The 19,461-nt window shown below is 46.0% G+C and overlaps 1 protein-coding gene across 6 annotated transcripts in view; it reads right to left on the reverse strand.

Moving 5' to 3' along the window:
- JMJD1C (jumonji domain containing 1C) overlaps positions 1–19,461 on the reverse strand; it is a gene marked incomplete at its 5' end in the record, with an annotated part of 157,836 nt that overhangs the window by 51,999 nt on the left and 86,376 nt on the right. For 2 of the 6 annotated variants that reach the window (XM_080597433.1, XM_080597430.1), the window contains 2 exons: positions 3,648–3,761; positions 8,494–9,780. Coding sequence is in view for 1 of the 6 variants with exons in the window: in XM_080597428.1 (XP_080453554.1) it covers positions 3,648–3,761 (114 nt within the window). Of the gene's footprint in view, positions 1–3,647; positions 3,762–4,195; positions 6,999–8,257; positions 8,406–8,493; positions 9,781–19,461 lie in introns of those variants that run through there. The other 4 variants (XM_080597432.1, XM_080597429.1, XM_080597431.1 and 1 more) reach the window with 3 other exon arrangements.

Consider the following 19,461-nt stretch of genomic DNA (forward strand, 5'->3'; position numbering starts at 1 on the left):
GATCCTCTTGTCACCACCATAAAAAGAACTACATGACTAAATGGCCTGACCAACCCAGATTAATGAATGAGTCATTCTCAGTCACACACAAGTTTCACGTAGACAATAATACCGTTTGTATCCTCCATGAAGCAACACAGATAAAAGGCACCGGAAACAAGATGTAGGTTGGAGTTTAAGGCACCACACACCAATTCAGAGGCATTTTTGTGGAGAAGGGCACGATTCAAGGCAGACGTATGGGAAAAAGAAAAGTCACATACCGCTTTTAGATGTAAAGAACAAATTCACTCACCCGTGGAATACTTGCTACATAAAACATCGTGAAGACAGGAAAAATGGAAAAAGGCTGGTGTAGTGCAGCTGCACAACCTACTTTTAATAATGACATTCATCTAGCTCTTATGAAGGTTGCTGAATCTCTTAACAATTGAAACATGTTTATTTATGCAAAGAGCAGACATGGCATGGGAATCTGTGGTTCATGATTCCCCAGCAAGTCCTGCCAAAGTGCCTTTACTCTTGTTCTGGAAGAACCACTTCTGGTAACGAGAGTAATTTACTTCTTTGCCTACTCAAACTTTGTTTTTCCTGCCAAGACTAAAAGCATGCCAAGTGTGCTGTTTTCTTCGCCTTGAGCAGTTGTCACCTTCAAACCGGACAGCACCACCTTTTTCATGAAGCCCTTTAGCCCAATGGTTATGTTACAGAGCACTGTGTTTTGATCAGAGCTAATCTAAGCAGAATTCATACCAAATGCTTGCCTGCTGCCCACTACTAATATTACAAGTACACGCAACGATGGGAAAAATTACTCAGTAGTTAAGAATTGTATCTGAAGTGAAATGGAGTCTTCCCACACAGATTCAAACTTTGTTTGCTTTGGCAGAAAGGTACTGGAATTTTAGGCACTAGCAGCAAAAGGCAATAAAAAAAGTGTTTAGATCACCGTGGCCTCTGAGGACTTCATATTGAAAATGCACAGCCATGAGAGCTTAAAGCAAAAACTAAATACATTTAGAAAGACAAAGTTAACTCATCTCTGCAAAGATTAATTCCTCACTTTTGTTCTTCTGCTCAAAAACAAGTTAGCAGTGTTCCAGACCAAACAAGGAAACAAAAAGGCCATTTTTTCTACTTTTGAGAAAGCAGATTTTCACAGGAAATTCAACAAGGATTTATCTAGGATCTGTTCTCATGGCAAAGAAAAAGAAGGCCTTCTGAAAAAGAAAAAAAATGTACAAAACTACCTTACAGTGACTTTGAGTTAAAAATGTGCAGGCTGATTTCCAGAATTAACTGAAAATAACAAGCAAAACAGAGACAATTTTCCCATTTAGGAGTATTTTAGGAGAAAACAGTCTCATGATCAAATTCTTATTTTTGTCTAACGCATTGCTGGTAACACTCAGTTAACATTTAAAGAATTGTTTCTGTTCTCTTAAAGACATCATCATCCAGTGAATTTCTCATCTGTATAATTAAATTGTAGAATTCAGCAATGGGACATTAATAGCCCTGCAAAGAGACATACCTAAGAATGTAGTTTCCAAAACTTATCATCAATAAAATAATAATAATAATTTAAAAATCTCTGTGCTATTCATCAGTGAGCTCAACGTTCTTTCATGCATCTACATTTGATATCTGAGCAATACACAGTTAAGACACCTTTTGGATGTCTTTTTACTTATAAGGAATCTCCATCAGCAACCTTCTTGTAATGAGAAAATGAAGAGAGAATTTAGGCTTCTGTTGTCACCAAGCTACTTATAACTGATACAGATCAGCAGTCTCCATCTCAGGCTTTAATAGACGGCTGTTTGCTCCATGAAGGGTGGAACAACCTCACCTTTCATACAGCAGTTGCCCTCGATGTGCCAAAATAAAAGGCCAAGAGTTAGACAGATGAAGCTTGCATTTGGGACATTTCTCATGAGCTACTGCATTCTACCCAGCTTTTAGTGAACACCTCTTTTAAAACCAAAGTTGCTAATGCTGTTAATTACAGTATTACCTACCAAGATGATATATAGCTAGCTGTTCACGACAGACATTTTCAAAAATGACACCTTCAATTTCTGTGCACCTTCCCAAATTAAAGTGCTTCTGCGTCTAAGACTATCAGTGAGTATTCCCTAATGTGAAGGACCTAAAACGCATACAGCACAATTATGTTACTGCCAGCCTGGCTTGGCAACGAGACTGTTTTTTAAAAAAGGCAGTCCTTCTCAGAGATTCATTTTGTTTTGCTCAGCTCATCTTGTGAGAAATGATCCATTGCCAAAAGGAGACTGATTACTGTTACCAGAATGAACGTTATCAGAGACATGATCTTGACAGATTTCACACAAAGGACAGACGCTAGTGCAAGTATTTGCTTTGTTAAATGAATCTGTAAGATTGCGGCTGGACTCTGAGGGTGAATTTACACTTCATGGCTCAGCTGATTTAAGAGGCTGCCACTGCCAAAGGAGGATATCCCACTCTGCGTTGCGTCATCCTGACCCCCCCCTCCAGGAGGCCGCAGCAGTCACTGCACCCTCTGCTAACCCAGCTCTGCTCATTAGCAACATGCTTCCCCCCTCCTTTTTGCAAGTCAGGGTTGTGCTGGTTTAGAAGGCTGAACTAGCAAGCGTGGGGTCTGATAGTGGGAATTGTCCTTTTCAGCAAGGCCAGGCTGTTAGAGCAGCTCGAGTCATAACATGTAACTTCATCCTGACGAGAAGCAATGAACTCCTTCAGCTTCCCCACCGTGGACGCACAAAAGCAGCAGCCCTGCCACACAGCGAGCCTCCCTCTCCTTTCCCCAGCATTCTGTCGCTTCTCTTTTTCTAGCTCTATATTTGGTACTGGGAAAAAAAGATCTTGGTGAAGGAGGAGGGAAGAAGGGGTGTCAGGACAAAATTACATAGCATTTATTCAGGGCCATCTGTTATTCCAAGTCTCAAAGTACTATTTCTGTATCACTGCAGTGTACCATCCCAGCCATGAAAAAGAATTTATGGCAATTCTAATTGCAATCAGCAAGCTGAAATACCCGAGGTTTTCTATTTGTCATAAAAGAGATTTTTAAGACCTTCTTCTTACAGGAAGGGGTGAAAAAAATCGTTGCTTTTCCTCTTCTTTAAATACATGCACATTAATATACAAATGTGTTTCTAATTAACAAAGAAGGCATTAAAATCAAGGATATTAGAACTTTTAGCAGTCTTAGAAACCACAGCATGAAGAAGTATTTTTCTTTTTTCAAAAAAATAACATTTTCTGCTAGCCATTCTCAAAGAAACAGTAAGTCGAACATCAATGTAGTGTTGCGAAGGCCTAGAAAGCAAAGCCTGGCTTCAGAAGGATGGATACTATCTTTTATCTGCTCTACAATTAACTGCGCTGATTAACCTTTAAAGGGATCAGATAATTTCACTTGAAAGGTGGTTCAGTAATATTAGTTGCATACTACTCCTCAGCATCATCAAATTCCCCAGAACCAGACATAATCTTTCACAAAATGAGGAACGTTCACTGCCAGTAATCAATAGGAAATTTTTCCTGTAACATAGAACTTGACTGTAAAAAGGACTTTTAACAAACACAAGGATTTAACTAAGCTAAATGAGCAGTACTTACACAGTAACCAAATTTCTTACCTGATAGGGCTGAAAGGCACTATCTTCAGTTATAAAATCCAGCTGTTTGTCCACAAGGAATTCTACTGCAGTAATTGAATTGTATACACTTTTTCCAACCAAGGGCTTGAATGTCTGTTGAAAAAAAAAGAAAGAAAACTAACGAATTAAAAAAGGCTTGGCACATCAAGCCCCCAGGACTGTATAAACACTGACATAGCAGTTCTTCCATCAAAACAAGTTAAAACAGAATAACAATTGCTATTTATACAAGAAAGGAGAGTTCGGTGTTTTTCGGTTTTCCTCTGTGCCGTTGGTGGAAAAACTAGCAAGAAAATGGAACTGCAACATACATTCTTCCTTTCCCTCATTGTTCTTGAGCAAGAGTGTTTACCACAGAAGCTCAAAGTACAGGAGCACGATTATATCTTAAACATACAGCTTAGCACGCAGATCCTCTCCTTCTGCCTGCAGGACTAGCTAGCGCAGTGGTAATTATACTGAGGACACTGAAGTGGAAACAACTGCAGACAAGAAAACGCTCCCCTTCCTGTTCTGAAATCGTTCACCTTGCCTCAAGTCAACCATCTCATTTCCCTGCCCGTCTCTGCATCTATTCTGACTGCTGCCGTCCTCCCCCGCAGCCGCTCCTCCCTGCAGCACCCAGCTGCTCCAGCACAACTGCTCGCCCGACAGCTCGCCCCGTGCCCCCAGCCCCACGCCAGGGAGCAGGACTCCTCCTGATCCGGGACGCCAAGTGAGGGCGAGCCACGGGGAGAGGAGAGAGGCGAGCAGCAGGCTCCGGAGCAGGCCCTCGGTGCCATCTGGACATGTATTTGCACAAAGCGCCCTGCCTCTCGCGGCCCCCCCGCAGCGAGGCGCAGCAAGCTTTGCGCAGGCGAGTGGGCAGGGAGCGCGATGACGGAAAAAGCTCTCCCCAAAGAGGGGCTGAGCGGTCCCGCTGGCGCTGGCAGGGTTTCCTGGAACAGAAGCGCAATGCGAGCGCGACTGAGCGGGGATGTACCACAAGGAGATGAGTCAGGTGAAAAGGAAATCCCAGCGGATGGAGGAGAGAAAATGCAACTCTGAAGGCAGACGGCGAGCACTAAGAGGAAGGCACTAATGAACAGCAGAAAGAACAAGCAGGATGTAAGGAGAACAAACCCAGAGGAACAGAAAAAACAGGAACCTTAATCGATACGATGGAAAATAGGGATGGGGGGAAAGAGCAAAAAGAAACGTACCCTCTGAGCCCCGACTCTACGACCAGAATTAAGGAGGAAGAGCCGAAGAGGAGAAACAAAGGCAGGTCAAACCAGACGCCGCGCCGCACGAACGCTGCCCAACATCTGTGCGGTGCCGCCGTCCCCGCAGGACACCGCCAGTCCACGTGCCAGCCCGCAGCAAGAGAGCCGGGCTAGACAGGGGAGCCTGGGGTCGCTACCGCCCTTCACAGACGGGGAAACTGAGGCACATAGCGCTTACGTAACTTGGCAGAAGCCACCTCAGCAGGGCAGCTGCAGAGCTGATGACCTGCCTTCAGCCCGTCCACGTGTCAGCCGCACAGACAGAGGTCGTAAGAGACGCACTCAACATTTTATCAGGCTTCATTACCTACTTTGCAAAGGTGTTGCCTTGCGATTAGTCCAAATATAACCCAAGTCTCTGTGGAGCTTAAGGCCTCGTTAAACAAATGAGAGCATTTTATCAGAGCTGCATAATACTTTCTAATAAATATATCCAACACAAACGTTCAGATCTAACATACCGCACTCTCATTTCTATTTTATTTAAGGTTTCACTTCAGTTGTTACCTTCCTTGTGTGAGCAAGGGAAAAAAAAAACACCCAACAACCTATCAGGCAGGCAGCCAGCCATCTCAGTAACATGGTAACTAGATGAAAGGGCTGGGAGGGCAGAGGAATATGATAATATGCTAACTACACAGTCTGAATAGCAAATAATTATTTAACCTCTAAGAGTTAAGAAAGGGCCTTTGCTCTTGCATCACTTTTCTAGAATGGATCTTGTATTGCTAATGGTTTGAGTTAAGAGAGGGTGGAGCTCACATGAAATCGCAAAGCAGGAGTGCATAAACCCACAAGTGGATAAACTTTTCTTCAAAAAAGTCAATGTTGTAGTCTTTCAGTTTTTAGTCTGCCCTCGCACCTAAGCAGACACTGCTCTACTTTTTCACACCGATTCCCTTCTAACTTTCCGTCCTATTATTCAGGTCAGGAAACACGTTTCTGAGTACAAACAACAGGACATACCACATCATTAGCTGAAACGAAACCGTGTGGAATGCGGCTTGCAGTTATCGTTCAGGATTTAGACAACACGACAGATTAAGGTATGTGTGAGCCACCGGTTTATCTTACTGCTGGTATTAAAAGAACCAGTTCCAAATATAGATCTGTGAGCATGATTATGCTGAGATGAGAAACGTAATGCCTTCTCATTTGCTTTCATAGATCTAAGCCTCTAGACAGGCCAACGCCCCCAAAATACGCATGTGAAGGATGCAGACTATCCCACAAGCACAGAAGAAAAATATGTAAATAAATAAAGCAAAACTATGCCATGTCACACACCTCCTCCTATGGGGACGGCTGCTCAGCTGCACGCAACTTGCCATTTTTCAGGCACTATTAGAAAACCTTCCCCCTATCAAAGACCAACAAAACCCCACCCTTTAAAAAAAGCTGGCCTTCTGGGGAAAGCAAAGTCCAGACTCCATCAGCTCAGAGCGATACGCAGGCCACCACCAAGGTACCCAAAGAGGGACAGGCTGGGGACTGGAACAGCCTTCGTACAAAAGACGTGACCAAACTTCACAGCACGGATCACATATGCACAAAGAAAAAACGACTAAGAGCACGGCAGGCAAGAGTCAGCTACCGGAGGCAAGCATGCAAGGCATGTAATGACATGAAACCAGAATTAAGAAGGTCCAACAAGCTCCCTGCAAGCTTTTAGGGGAAGGCGCTCCCTCTTTCCATTCCCAAAGCGGAGGACGAGTCTAGGGAGAATCAGGCATACTGGCTGAAACCAGTAAAAACCAAACATCTTCAAACTCAAACCTCCCTTTCAAGCTTGCATAAAGCTTCCTTTTACCATCTATGTTAACCCAGCTCCCTCTAGACCACAATTAAGCAAAGGGCTCGAGCACACACTCAATTTTAAGTGACATCGGATTCCAGCACTCTTCTAAGCTGCTACTTAAAAAAAATAATAATACTTTTTTCACCAAATTAAAACTTCCACTTGGCCAAATTGTGCTCTATGAACACAAACACTTGGGCTGCTTGGCTAGCAAGCTCCCTCACACTGACGAGAGTTTCTTTCTTTCTTTGCACCTCCCTCACCCCCACCCCCCAGTGCTTTTACCCCAGCTCACACAAGAAATAACCTGCCTACACGAGGCACCTGGCCCAGCTCTCAGACAGCGAGTAACAGCTGGTTTGGGACTTTCCTGAAACCCAAACACATTTTTAGAAAATACTAAGCACCATCACTTCGCAGCAAAACACCTCAGAACATTTTGATGGCATTAATCAAATATTCGCCCGTACTGCCGATTACTCACGGACTGCTTCTCCTAGCACGCCTGGCAATGCAAGTCGTCTATTTATTTATCCTTCCAGACACCCCATGGCAACCGCGGGCCCCGCTCTCCCGAAGCAGCAGCCCCGAGGATGCACAGAGCGTGATTTTCGCCCTGCCCAGCGCGATGAAGCAGCTGGAGGCCTGGCGAGGCAGCCCACGCACCCGGCCAGCGCTGAGCGGGGCGAGGGCAGAGCCCGGCCGAGCCCCTGCTGCTCCCCAGCTGAGCCCCGGCCGGCTGGCACCCAGCACTTGTGCCACAAAACATGCTTCAGAGCCCATTTTCCTATGTACAGATAGGGCGTTCGCTCTTTTTTCGTTGTTTAAAAGAGAAAAAATTACCTCTAGAGGGATTTATACCACCAAGAGAACGCCCCAAAAAAATAAAAATTATCCCAGCAGGCCTTTCTCGGGGTACTACCTGCAGCGTCGATATTCGCTAGCGCTGGCAGCCTTCGGCACAGCCAAGAGCCTCTTTAAACCACACAAAAAATCGAAAAGCTCATCTAAACGTAATTTATGCGTGCTATTAAGCAAACTTTTCCACGTATTGTTTTTGAGCCCGGCTGTTTAGTCTGCAATAGCGCAAACCCTGGCACCTTTTCGTTATGACACTTAATCATTAAACTCCCAAATAGCCCTACTTCTCCTCCCCGGGCTGCTGGGTGCCGTGCCTAGCGCTCAGGGGCACGAGTTACGGCAGGGAAGAAAAATAAAGACAAAAAAGAGCCCAAACCCTCAGGCGGCGAGGACGGAGGCCCCCCGGGACGGGGCAGAGCCGGTCCCGAGGGGCGCAGGGGGCGGCGGGGTCCGGCGGCCGCCCCAGCCGTTGGCTCGCACCGGCCTCCCCCGGCCAACGGCCGCCGAACGGCCGGGCTCGCGCCCCCCAGCTCCCGCATGGCCGGGCCCGGCCGCGGGGCGAACAAAGGAGCGCGGCCGGGGGCCCCGGGGCGCCGACGGAGGGACCGGGGAAGGGGGCCGGGGTAGGGGGGGTCCCACGCAGCCGCCCCCCCGCCCGTACGCACCTGGCTCCGCGCCCCGCGGCGCGGCCCGGCCCGGCCCGCGGGAGCTCCGCGCCCGCCTCCGCCTTTGAAAGGGCAGGGAAAATGGTGCCGCGCCGCTTCCGGGTCGGGCCGGGCCGCGCCGGGGGCGGGGACGGCGGCAGGGGAGGAGGAGGGGGAGGAGGAGGAGGAGGAAGGCCGGCCGCCGCCTTTGTGGGGCCGCCGCCGAGGGAACGGGCCGGGGGCTGCGGCCGCCTTACCTCGGGCTCTGCGGCCGGGCACGCGGCGAGGCTCCGAAGGGGAGCCAACGGCTGGGGAGGCGCCCCCAGAGCCGCCCCTGAGCGCGAGGGTGGCGGGCAGCGCGGGCACACGGAGCGGCGCCTCAGGAAATGGTGCCCGAGCCGCCCCTGCGCGGCGGGGCCGGGAGAGGCGGCGGGGGCTCAGCTCGCAGAGAGAGAGGGGGAAAAAAGCGCTGAGGAGGCTGGGATGGAGGCACTTATTTCCTGCGAACCCTTTAAACACGCACAGCTGTACATTTTTTATTTCATGGAAAAAATATACAGCGTGGCGTCTGCCAAGAAAGTATGAGAATAATGGGAAATCAATGCATGACTACCTCTCTGTTCTCATCTTGAGTTATTCCAAATGATGTAAGCTTGAAGGTGTACTGGAATGCTATAAAATGCTGAGGTCTGAAATAATAAAGCACTTGAGTACAGCTGAGGACTGAAGTTGAAGGGGAAGCTCGCAGCCCACCAAGGACCTTCCCCCGGCGGCTGGGTTTCTTCCCCGCCAGCCCGTGACAGGGTGCAGGGCAGGGACCCACGCTCCCCCTTCTCGTGCCTTGGCCTCGCTCCAGCCCATGCTAACACCGCGCAACTGCAGAACCGGCTCCTGCTGGGAAGGGAGGCCATCGGAGGCGGTTTCTCCTATTGATTTTTCCTTTTAAGTTGTCTCCCACCTCGGCGGGCCTGGCTGCTGAGCAGCCGTGCAGGCTCCCACTGCCGCCCGCAGAGCAGACGAGTGCTGAGCTCGCCCCCCCACACCATGCTGGCCCCGGTCAGCACCAGGCCACAGCTGCGGGGAAAATCACTAAACCCTCACCCACACCGTTTTGACCCCATTTCTTTCCAACTCTGTCTTTTCCAGCAGTACCAAGACAGGCCCTGCAAGGAGCAAGGAATAAAACACACCCTCATTCCACGCTTGGGCGCCCAGTTACACCGCGTGCCCGTCCTCTGCTGCCCAGCAGCAGCAAGCCGCACGGGCTTCCTCTGGGCTCGCTCCCTCCCGAAATAAAGCCTGGCCCACCAGGAGCAGCTGACACAGGGAAATACCCTGAAGTCAGATTTTGCCAAGTAGTCTAGAAATGGTATGTGTTTGGATTTTTTTTTATTTTCCCCAAACTTACTTAATTCTGTAGTCACATGATCTTCAGTTTAGCTTTTAAAATGCGTTTTGGGTTACCTCCAAGAAGTACTGAGCATCCCAAAGACGTACTACTCCTCCTTTAACCAAATTCCTAACTTTCACACAGCTTCGGGGTTTTACCATTTCTCTGAATTATGAGTGCTACCACTAGTTTTTATGCCAGTAAAAGTGCAAACAAATGAGTTATGCCTATTACAGAGCACAGCACATTCTTTCTGCTATCACAAACTGATCAGGTTGTGGTAGCGGTGTGGTACATAGTAGGGCTGTCAAAGCAAGCAATCCTTAATAATATCTGAGACAGACGCTGTTAAAATACAAATCACAAGACTGTCTGGAGGACAGGCAAGTTTGCCCGTTTGGACAAAGCTTTATTAATAGACTGCAACTTAGTAACAAAGAATATTAATACCCAGTGCAGCAGCACCTATTCATTACCACAGAGGCATTTTGCTAAAAATTCTCAAGTGGCACCAGCTCTGCCTGGAATACTAACCCGGCAACTGCACGTCCAAGTGCTCCGCTTAAAGGCGACCTCAGTCAAAAGCCACTAAAGGGGAAAGCACTTTCGGAGGGGATAAAAAATGGTGAAGCTGCTACCAGTGCTATTGCTAACATCGAGTACCTTTATGCAACGTAAAATTACGTTTACATATTTACAGCCTATTAAATTTTTAGCACTATGTATATTCTTAAAAAAAAGAACAACGACACAGATTTGCCATGTGAAAGCACTAATACCCATATTTAAACAGCAATTTTAAAAATGAGTGTCTTTAGTTAATTGTCCTGAAGCCTGTGGAAAATAATTGTATCAAGTTTGGTTATGACATTTACAAAATAGCACACTTTAGAGCAGCTTATTTAATAGTCACATTATTTTAGTGGTGTTTCCAACTACTGTTTGCTTCGTCTCACAATCAGGCCTGAACTCTGCCAAACAAGCCATACTATAAGCTTGCAAAACAGAGCTGCCTTTGTTCTTGGGCACTGCCAGTCCCCTATGGAACAGGCAGCGCACAGCACTGCACTCAGCAAACAATCCATGACCTTCAATTACTGTCCTGGCTTACTGCCACAGGATACATGTATTGCTGGTAACACAGCGTGCCCTATTTTGCAGATAGTCGCTAGAACCACAGATAATCATTGAAATCGATGGAGAAAGGCAAACATTCCCTTCTTAAAATCGCAGTTGCAAGTTCAGCTACGGCACAGCCCTGGGCAACTGCAGCAGCACCCCCGGGCTGAGCACGAAGCCACATGTGCAGGAAGGCCAATACTACAGGTTTTGTATTTTTAGAGACCACACGAAAAATTCCAGGTGACGTATCACTTTGCCTTCCTCTTCAGGAGGTTTTCGGTTTGTTTTGTTTGTTTAGAGGTGGAAAGCACACTGGCTTGCATTGGCACAGCCTCACAAGAGCTGCCTCCCCCCTCCCTTCACCCCCTCTCTTTTCTGTTTTTGTTTGGATTTTTTGGCTTCCCCCCCTCCCAGAAGCCTTTAAAAGCCGTGCAGATCCTCCGCCGAGCACATGGCTGTGCGGCGGCGGCAGGCTGGGGAGCGGAGCCGGGCGTGGGGCCAGCTGCAGCCCCTGCACCCGCAGGCTGGCCACCCGCCAGCGCCCAGCTCCGAGTCACCGGCCTTCTGCTAGGCCACCGGCACGGCGCAGCCGGAGACACAACAAGGGCGCAGGGAACCGACAGCACGCACGCAGGCCGAGGGGGGTCTGGCTCGAGCCTGTTTTCGTTACTCGAACGCAGGGCGCAGCAGAGGGATTTACCCGTAAAACACGGTCCTTCCCCACGTGTAACCCGAGAAACGCATGCGTGGGATGCTGCTGGCAAGGAAAGAACACATGTGAATGTCATGAATGAATAAATATTTAAACTTTAAAACAAACAAATGAAAGTTATTTAAATCGGCCCTCATGATTTAAATTAGCGTTTCTCTACTTATCTTCTCGCTGGGCACGCTGTCCCACATTTCCCTAGCGGGGCTGGCTGCTCCGCAATGCTGCTCCTGCAGAAATAACACGGTGCGCGAGCAGAGCTACGGGCGGTCTCACGAACTTTTGGATTACCTATCCACAAGTGCAAACCAGCTGAGTGCAAACGGTGTGCTTCCGTGCAGAAAGCAAAGTCCAAAGGAGGAATTAGCATGCATGAAACAATCATTACTACTCAGGCTGCAGCACGGAAAATAGAGTAACTGACATTTATGTGCCATTTCAATTGGCAAACTCACCTTTTTGGTTACAAAGGAGGAGAAAGACTGTTTGGAGACAGCCACACATGCAAGGACTTCACCAGACCATCTTTAGTAATTTTTCAAAATTGTGAAGCAGAAGACAACACTGCACATGGAGGAACACAAGCAACAACACAATACCCTACACTACATATGAGTGCTAACTGTTTTTACACTTATTTAAAATTGATCTGATTTCAAATTTGGTTTCTAACCTTTGCAAAATTTTCAGCCAACGTCTGAAATCACTTTCGTCCTTCCACAGGCAACCATCATGATTTGTGGTGCTGCATGCATCAACGTGACTGTGCAACTTTCCCCATTACTTCATCTGACACCAGCGCTGTAATCGCAGCTCTGGCAGTAAGCTCTGTTTGTAAACTTTGCTATTTTTGTGGTTGAATCAGTGTCCCTGCTGCAACAGACCAATAATCTGGGTAAAGAAAAAACCAGAAGCATGGCATTAAAGAAGAAAATAATAAAAGCCATTGAAGGCAATGGTATTGCCTGAGCTTTCTGATTTGCTGGAGATTGCTACCAAAGTTTAAATGATCAGCAAGCTTCAGAAACTACGCATTTTTAACGTTCACAAATAATTTCAGAGATGGTTGCTTTCATTTCTCCCATTACAAGTCACAATCCTTTAAACAAAATCAACTTGCTCTTTCAGGTCTTAAGTAGGTTTTTGTTTGTTTTTACAATTGCTGTAATTTCGTTTCTTCCTACCCGATTCGTACCTTCCACTGGCTCAGTTTTCATTTGCAGGCTGTCGCTGACATTTTTCTCTACCTCGCCTCTGCATTATGCCATTTACAGACACAAACCCTTTCTGTAGGAAACCTACAGAATTGTGCTCTAATGCCAGATTTATGATTTACATCCAGAGACAAAATATTGAGCAGTTTCTCGCACTTCCCTTTGTGGATGTCTGTCATCTCAAGCCCGGTGCTGCTGTAGCAGATTTGTGTTTTCCTATTCCCTCTCTCTTCGTTAGCTGAACAGAAATGCCATGACCTTGCCACTCACTCAAGTGCAATAACATCAGCGTCATCTTTAAGCGTGTGACCTCCTCTCGCTCAGTGTTGGGTCCAGATTACATGAAACTCTTGCAGAGCTTATAAAACACGGGATTTTTTTTTTTACCTATTCCCACAGTTAAAAGCACCAACCCATACATTCTGATTACTCAAGCCTCTGCTCCTCTGGCCTTAATTAACACCACGTGCCCAGCTCAGACCCGCCCAAACTGCTGCCACAGCCACCTCCAGCCCACCAAGCCCACTATTTGCCCTCCCTCCCCAGCAGTCCCATTGCATCAAACCGTGCCTTTGGAAGCAGTGTCTCCCAGTCCTACATGTGCTCATTTATCAATTTTGAGAACAGCTTACTGGCAGCACTTGCAGAGCTGATTCATTAACATCTTTCAGTTTTCTCCTTAAAAGTCTTTCCTGCTGTAATGACCTCTAAAACCTTGACAATGCCTTGGCCACTGCTTTATAGAAGTGTCATCTTCCCTCATAAGCAATGCCTGTTTCCCACCTGCCTGTCTACGTATGTTTTCTGCTCTTGACTTACTCAGGCATTTTAACTCTTTTGAGAAAAGAGCCCTTTTCATACCACATTCATTCTACAATACATTGCACAATGAAATCCTGGTCTTTCATACGGGTTTCCAAGTGCCATGGTAACGTGCCACAACAGTAATTAACCTTGGGACTGGATTCTGTCTTCCACAAAGCAAGCATGACAGTTTCAGGATCATAATGTTCTTACCCACACTCCTTCTGCAATATTCATCAAACCCTTTTTAACTTGGGTGCCATCCATGTTTTTCAGTATTCACACTTCTTCAGCCTTCTTGCTTCCCTCACAATAATGCCAAACTCCCTCCAGCTCATTTCTTGGCTTTATTCTCTTCTTCCAACCCCATCACCAACATTCACAACATTCTTGCATCCTTTCCCCTGAACTTACTGGCTGTAATGTTCATTTATAGGGCCTCCTTCCAGCCTCACCTCCAGAAAAACAACCCGACCTAGAACACCAGCGCTGGGCTTCTGACACGCGCTGAATTGCTGCTCGTCTGATTCAGCATCCGGCACTGCCTCTCATACTTCCCACTAGCTGAAGTCCATTACAGGGCTGGACTCCACCTTTCACCCTCCCACTGCTTCCTGCCTCCTCTCATACTTAATTCCCAAATGCTTCTTTGAAGTACATTGCGCTTCCTGAGAGTCACCTGAGCTATCAGTCAGAGGCTCCCTTTATGTTTTTCCCCCTGGAGCTACCTACCTGCCTCACCTTTTACCATTTCACCCCCTACATCCTCATTAACATCAACTTCCACAGCAGTATTTTTTCGCCCCCAGTTGTGCTGTTTTTTCAGTTGTGCTGCCCTGCCGCTCCCTCTGCCCTTCCCTTCCAAAGCCTAAGGCACACCACTGACCAGCTCAGCCAGCTTCCTCCCTCTGACGTGGGCTGTATTCCAGTTTGCGTTTTTCTTTTTGCTCTTCTCCAAAAGAGCTTGGGGGACACCCTTGTGACGTAAAAGCCAGCTTCCCGCTGCAGTGCCGGCTCCCTGACCGCTCAGGCTGCCAGCAGCCGCTCTGGCCCAGGGCGCTCTTTTGGGAACAGGCTGCGGGCTCCAGCCCTGGGTGCTCCCAAAGGCAGCGCAGCTCTGAGGGCGCCTCACTCCAGGCATCCCTTTTTCTGTTACTGCAGCGGTGAGAGCACACCCGTGCTGATATTTTCCATTCCCACAGTCTTACAGCAGTATCCAAGCAACTCTTGTAATAGCAAATGCTCCCCATGAGCCTGACGCCACACCCAGGACACGCAACATATTTTGACATCACACTATAAAACGGTCACTCGAGCCGGCCCTAACAGCTCTGTTAGGCAGAAAGTCTCCACAGGGAGAGGAATTGGCTCCTGAAACATAGCTGGGATGAGGAAAAAAGGTATTTTCAACAGGAGCTCCTGTTTGGAGCTGTCTGGGATAACAAAAGCCTCAAAAGTGCACAAAACATGAATGTAAGAATCTCGAAAAAAAGCTTAAGAACAGAGAGCAGGATTTCAGAAGAACACGTCCTTCAGAAGCTACAAGAGGGAAAGACCTGCTTCGGGTTATCACATGAAACAAGCTGTTACATGGAAATTCAGATTCAGTTGCTAAGAAGCCAAAGGCTCCTTACCAAGGCCACCCCTTCCCCCTCACTCCCCTTTACTGGCAGCCGTGTGTTTTGTTGTTAGGAAGAATAAGAGCAGTGGAATCAGTGCATCGCATTTGCAATACATTCAGAAAGGCGTTGGGGTTTTTTTGGAAGTACTGCTGTGAAGGCTACAACTTCTACTCCTTCCCCCTTCCCTACCTTCCCTGTCTCCAAAGAATCACAAATCACATTCACCAGTTCCTTACTTTCTATCTGGCCATCTCAGGACTCCCTTAACAAGGAACGGCCACTGGAGGTGGGAAGGGATTGCTCCGGTTTTGGAACCACTGCCTCGGTGCTCTTTGAGTTCCCGCTTTCTGGGAGCAAGGTCACACTTGGACATTTCTCTGTTTTGCAGCATTTCTTTTTTCCTTTTTATATCCTAAGCATGGACACAAAGTATAGCAGTATCTTGATAATAACATTTTCCTATTTCGAAACACTGAGATTTAAATTTTAAGCCACATAGATACCGCGCGTTTCAGTTATCTTTGTAAAATGTTCCACCTTGCTGAGACAACACTAGTCCATACTCCTCAATAAAAATACCAGACAATTCATCTCACCTTCACGTGTCATGGAACCAAGGAGAGATACAATCTAGTTTCGGACTATAATCAGAAACATCTTTTAACCTTTTAGAGCAGTATTTTCCCTGCTATGTCTGTCCTATAGTAATATTGTGACTGTCAGAATTCCTACACTGACACGCAGTTGTCAATTCACTACTTTGATGCCTCACTCTGCAGTACAGAAGGTTTGGGAGAACCTCTCAAAGAGGAAATTTATTTCTTTCAGGACAAATTATAAGCTTAAACCACCAAGATGTCAAGGTTAAAAGTTTACACTTGCTAATAAAAAGTCCGATGGAATAGGCAGAGTTTTAGTCAATATATTTCTGCATCAGAATAATGATGAAATATGTTGAAATAAACACCAGCATTATCTAGTAAAAAAAATAGAAAATAACCTAGATATACTGGACTGCCCCCTCCCCGCCATGTTATTTTTAGATTCTCACATCTGCCCTCGTGCACGCTCGTCCAGCAACAACCTTGATGGACAAACACTCTCTTTTCTTTCAGGAAAACACAGGACAGATGGTGTTGAAACTATTTCTCCCTGAGATAACAAGTTTTCCATTTTTTATAAATTCACTCATCTTCAAACTGTGACAGCTGTGAGCTTAAAGATAAAATCAAAATGATCCAGATCTTGTTCATCTCCTTTCTCTAGGGTCTCCGAAAGGTCACACGAGTGTGTCTCACTTAAGTTTCCCACTAAATGGGAAATGCATTCCTTTTGCAAGTCCAAACATACTGGTTAGTAGAAAGAAGCTATATAACCCTTTGTGTGTTTGTTTGTTTTGGGGGGGGTCACGTTTTTTCCTAATTTGTGTCTCAGGCCTGCATTGTAAATTCAGGATCTTCAGGATCCTTTTGTGTAGGGTATCAGACAGTACTTACCTCTGACACCTATTTATAGTACTAATTACATTCCCTTGTTCCTCCTATAGCAGCATACACGGCAATGATACTATCCTACACCAAGTATTCCCACCTAGTCCTCTTGTTCGACTGTAGTCCCACACCTGGTTATCAGTCCTCCTGTGTATCCTGTCAAGTTTGAATTTCTCTTCCAGCACGGCTGACAGAATTACACGTTATTTTAAAAACCAGTCTCAGGGCAGTTGTACAGGGACACTGGCACACCTCTATTCCAGGAACACATCTCGTGTGCTCAGCATCACACCTGCGATCTGGGCGTCATGCAGCAGGCTCGCAGTCCTCCTCTGCCTGATCAGAAGGGCCAGACCTTCACCGAGCCAGGGCTTCCAGTGCATAAGCTCTCATCTATGCTTGCCATCTGCTCCTAAATGCACGACTTGGTTTTATACAGCAACATTTTGTTCCCCTTCTATTACTTCATTTCTCAAGGACATTCTATTTTAGTTGCACAAAAAAGCCCTCATCCTCTGCGTGAAGGGATCCTCCTATTTCGTACCATCTGCAAATTGAATCAAATGTAATCAATTAGTCCAAACATTTTAGTGAAAACACTACGCAAGTCGTTCCCAAAATGTGTGAACAGCAATTGGTAGCCAGACCTATTTCACCACTACACAGCTCCACCTATTTCAACACTACATAGCTAACGTCTTGTAAGCTAATTCCTATCTCAGTTACTGTTCACACTACTAATCCCCATCTTCCTCTGATTGTTCATCACTTGCCATATTGTGGAATGCATTACAGAAGTCATGATGAATGATATTAATCGCATTTTCTTGCCTCAGAACAAAGGCAACCAGCTTTTTCGTTCAAGTGGGTCCATGATACAGCTTTTCAAGTTGCTGATGACAAGAACAGCCCATGATTAGGGGGAAGGGGAGGAAATACACAGCAGATACAATCAGTCTATTAGTAAGCACTTAAAAGAAAACAAAGTGAAGAGTAAAAACCATCAGGAATTCAAAAATAATAATCTCAAAGCAAACATCCTATTTGAAGAGAAGAGAGGAGCTGAGAAGCAGATCTTTTCACACCATCTTCTGCGATGTTCACGTATGCAAACTGAAGAGATTAGACCCAAATGAAACCACAGTAATGTGGGTGCACATCAAGGATAAAAAACATTCAGAAAACATTACTAGCTCAGTGTCAAAATATGCATCCAGAACGGAGCTCCCAAAGTCACCTACACTGGGTCAGCTCTTATTTGCTATTTTCATTAGTGACCCAGATGATAGAACACAGACTACATTTATTAAATTGACAAACAACCAGCTTGGTGGGACTGCAAATTATACTGAAGGACAAAAAGACAAACTGGAAAAGGGTCTGAGAAAAAAAATGAAAGGCAAAGCATTGCACATAAGCAGGAGCAGCCAGCTGGAGAACAACAGAGCAGTGAATGACTGGCTAAGGAGGAATTTCATATGAACAAAGACAGGTTGTGTTCAACTCACGAGCTCCTCCGAGTTAGCGGTACAATACAAAGAAAGCGCAAACCCAGTACTGGAACATACAAATGTTAGTACAACCTGTCTTCAGCATCCATAGAGTCTCGGTTTAGTGCTACAAAATGAGTTTTGGACATCGTTCTTCAGGCCAGGTACGTGTTCCAAAGGGAGCAATAAAACTGATGGATACAGACTGAAGAGACTGGGAGGGGAAAAAGCACAGGGTGTGTCTTCACGTATGAAAACAGGATGCTACAAGGAATAATTTGTTAATCTCTACAGCAGACACAACAACTTCCAACAGCCTTAATTTAGATTAGATGATCTCAAGGTCTTTTTCAGTCTTATGATTGCAGAGTATCTGCAGGGTCACTTACGCCTCACAAATAAAACAGCATTTAGAAACACATGCCCAAATTAATGCGATATTTAAGGCCACTTTTATTAAGCCACCTCCCTCTTGGTTCAGCTTCTCTGATCACCACTGCCTGCTTCGTGGCTTCTCTCAACAACCACACACTGCTGTCCTTTGGGGGCTGCAATGCAGAAGGACCCTATTCCCTGGCAGAAATACTCCAGTCTTTCCAAGTGTTTTGAGGTACCAGCTTCTCCCTGCTCTAATCCCATCTTTGGACTCCCACCAATGGAGCTGAATGAGAAGACCTACCTGCAGAGCTTGGGAAAGATTTTGGCAGATCATGCCTGACACGAAGGCTGTCCTTCCTTACCTAGAGAATTTATTCTTCTGAATGGAAGGTACCAGGCCACTAACAATCTCTCCTTGAAAGAGTTATAATGTATTTTACTCCACTTTCTTTAATCTCCCAAGTCCTTGATTATTCTTTCTTTCAAAAACGCCTTCCAAAGCTTTACATGTTTACACAGAGGGCAGACTGACAGTCTTTCAGCTGCCTGCATAATTCTTCCCTTACTCCTCCTTATGTAGGGAATGCTTTCTCCAATCACTGGTACCACCCTGAAGGAAAGATAAGCTAGAATAGTTACAATCAGGACAAAATCTTTCCTAATTCTGAGATGGAAACTTCTGTGTCTGAGTATTTTATGATCCTTAAGTTCCTCCTTCTGGTGGTACTAATTTCCATTCTCTTCTTCTCATTATATGTCTTGCCTTTTCCTCCATAGCTGTCATCACCCTTATTGAAAATTGAGCCAAAAATATTAGATGTTTTGTATTTTAGTTGTGCTTTATCATTATTCTCTACCCTTCTCACCATACAAAAGCTTATTCTTTTTGTTTTCACATCATTTGCAACATCAAGTTCAGCTTTTAGAAACAAAGATATAAAAACTGAAGTCTGTGTTGTTTTTTTTGTTTGCTTTTTGCTCCCCTTTTTGTGACAGGCTTCCTGCA

Source organism: Anser brachyrhynchus (assembly GCF_964034855.1).
Source record: "Anser brachyrhynchus genome assembly, chromosome: 6".
Lineage (NCBI taxonomy): Eukaryota > Metazoa > Chordata > Aves > Anseriformes > Anatidae > Anser > Anser brachyrhynchus.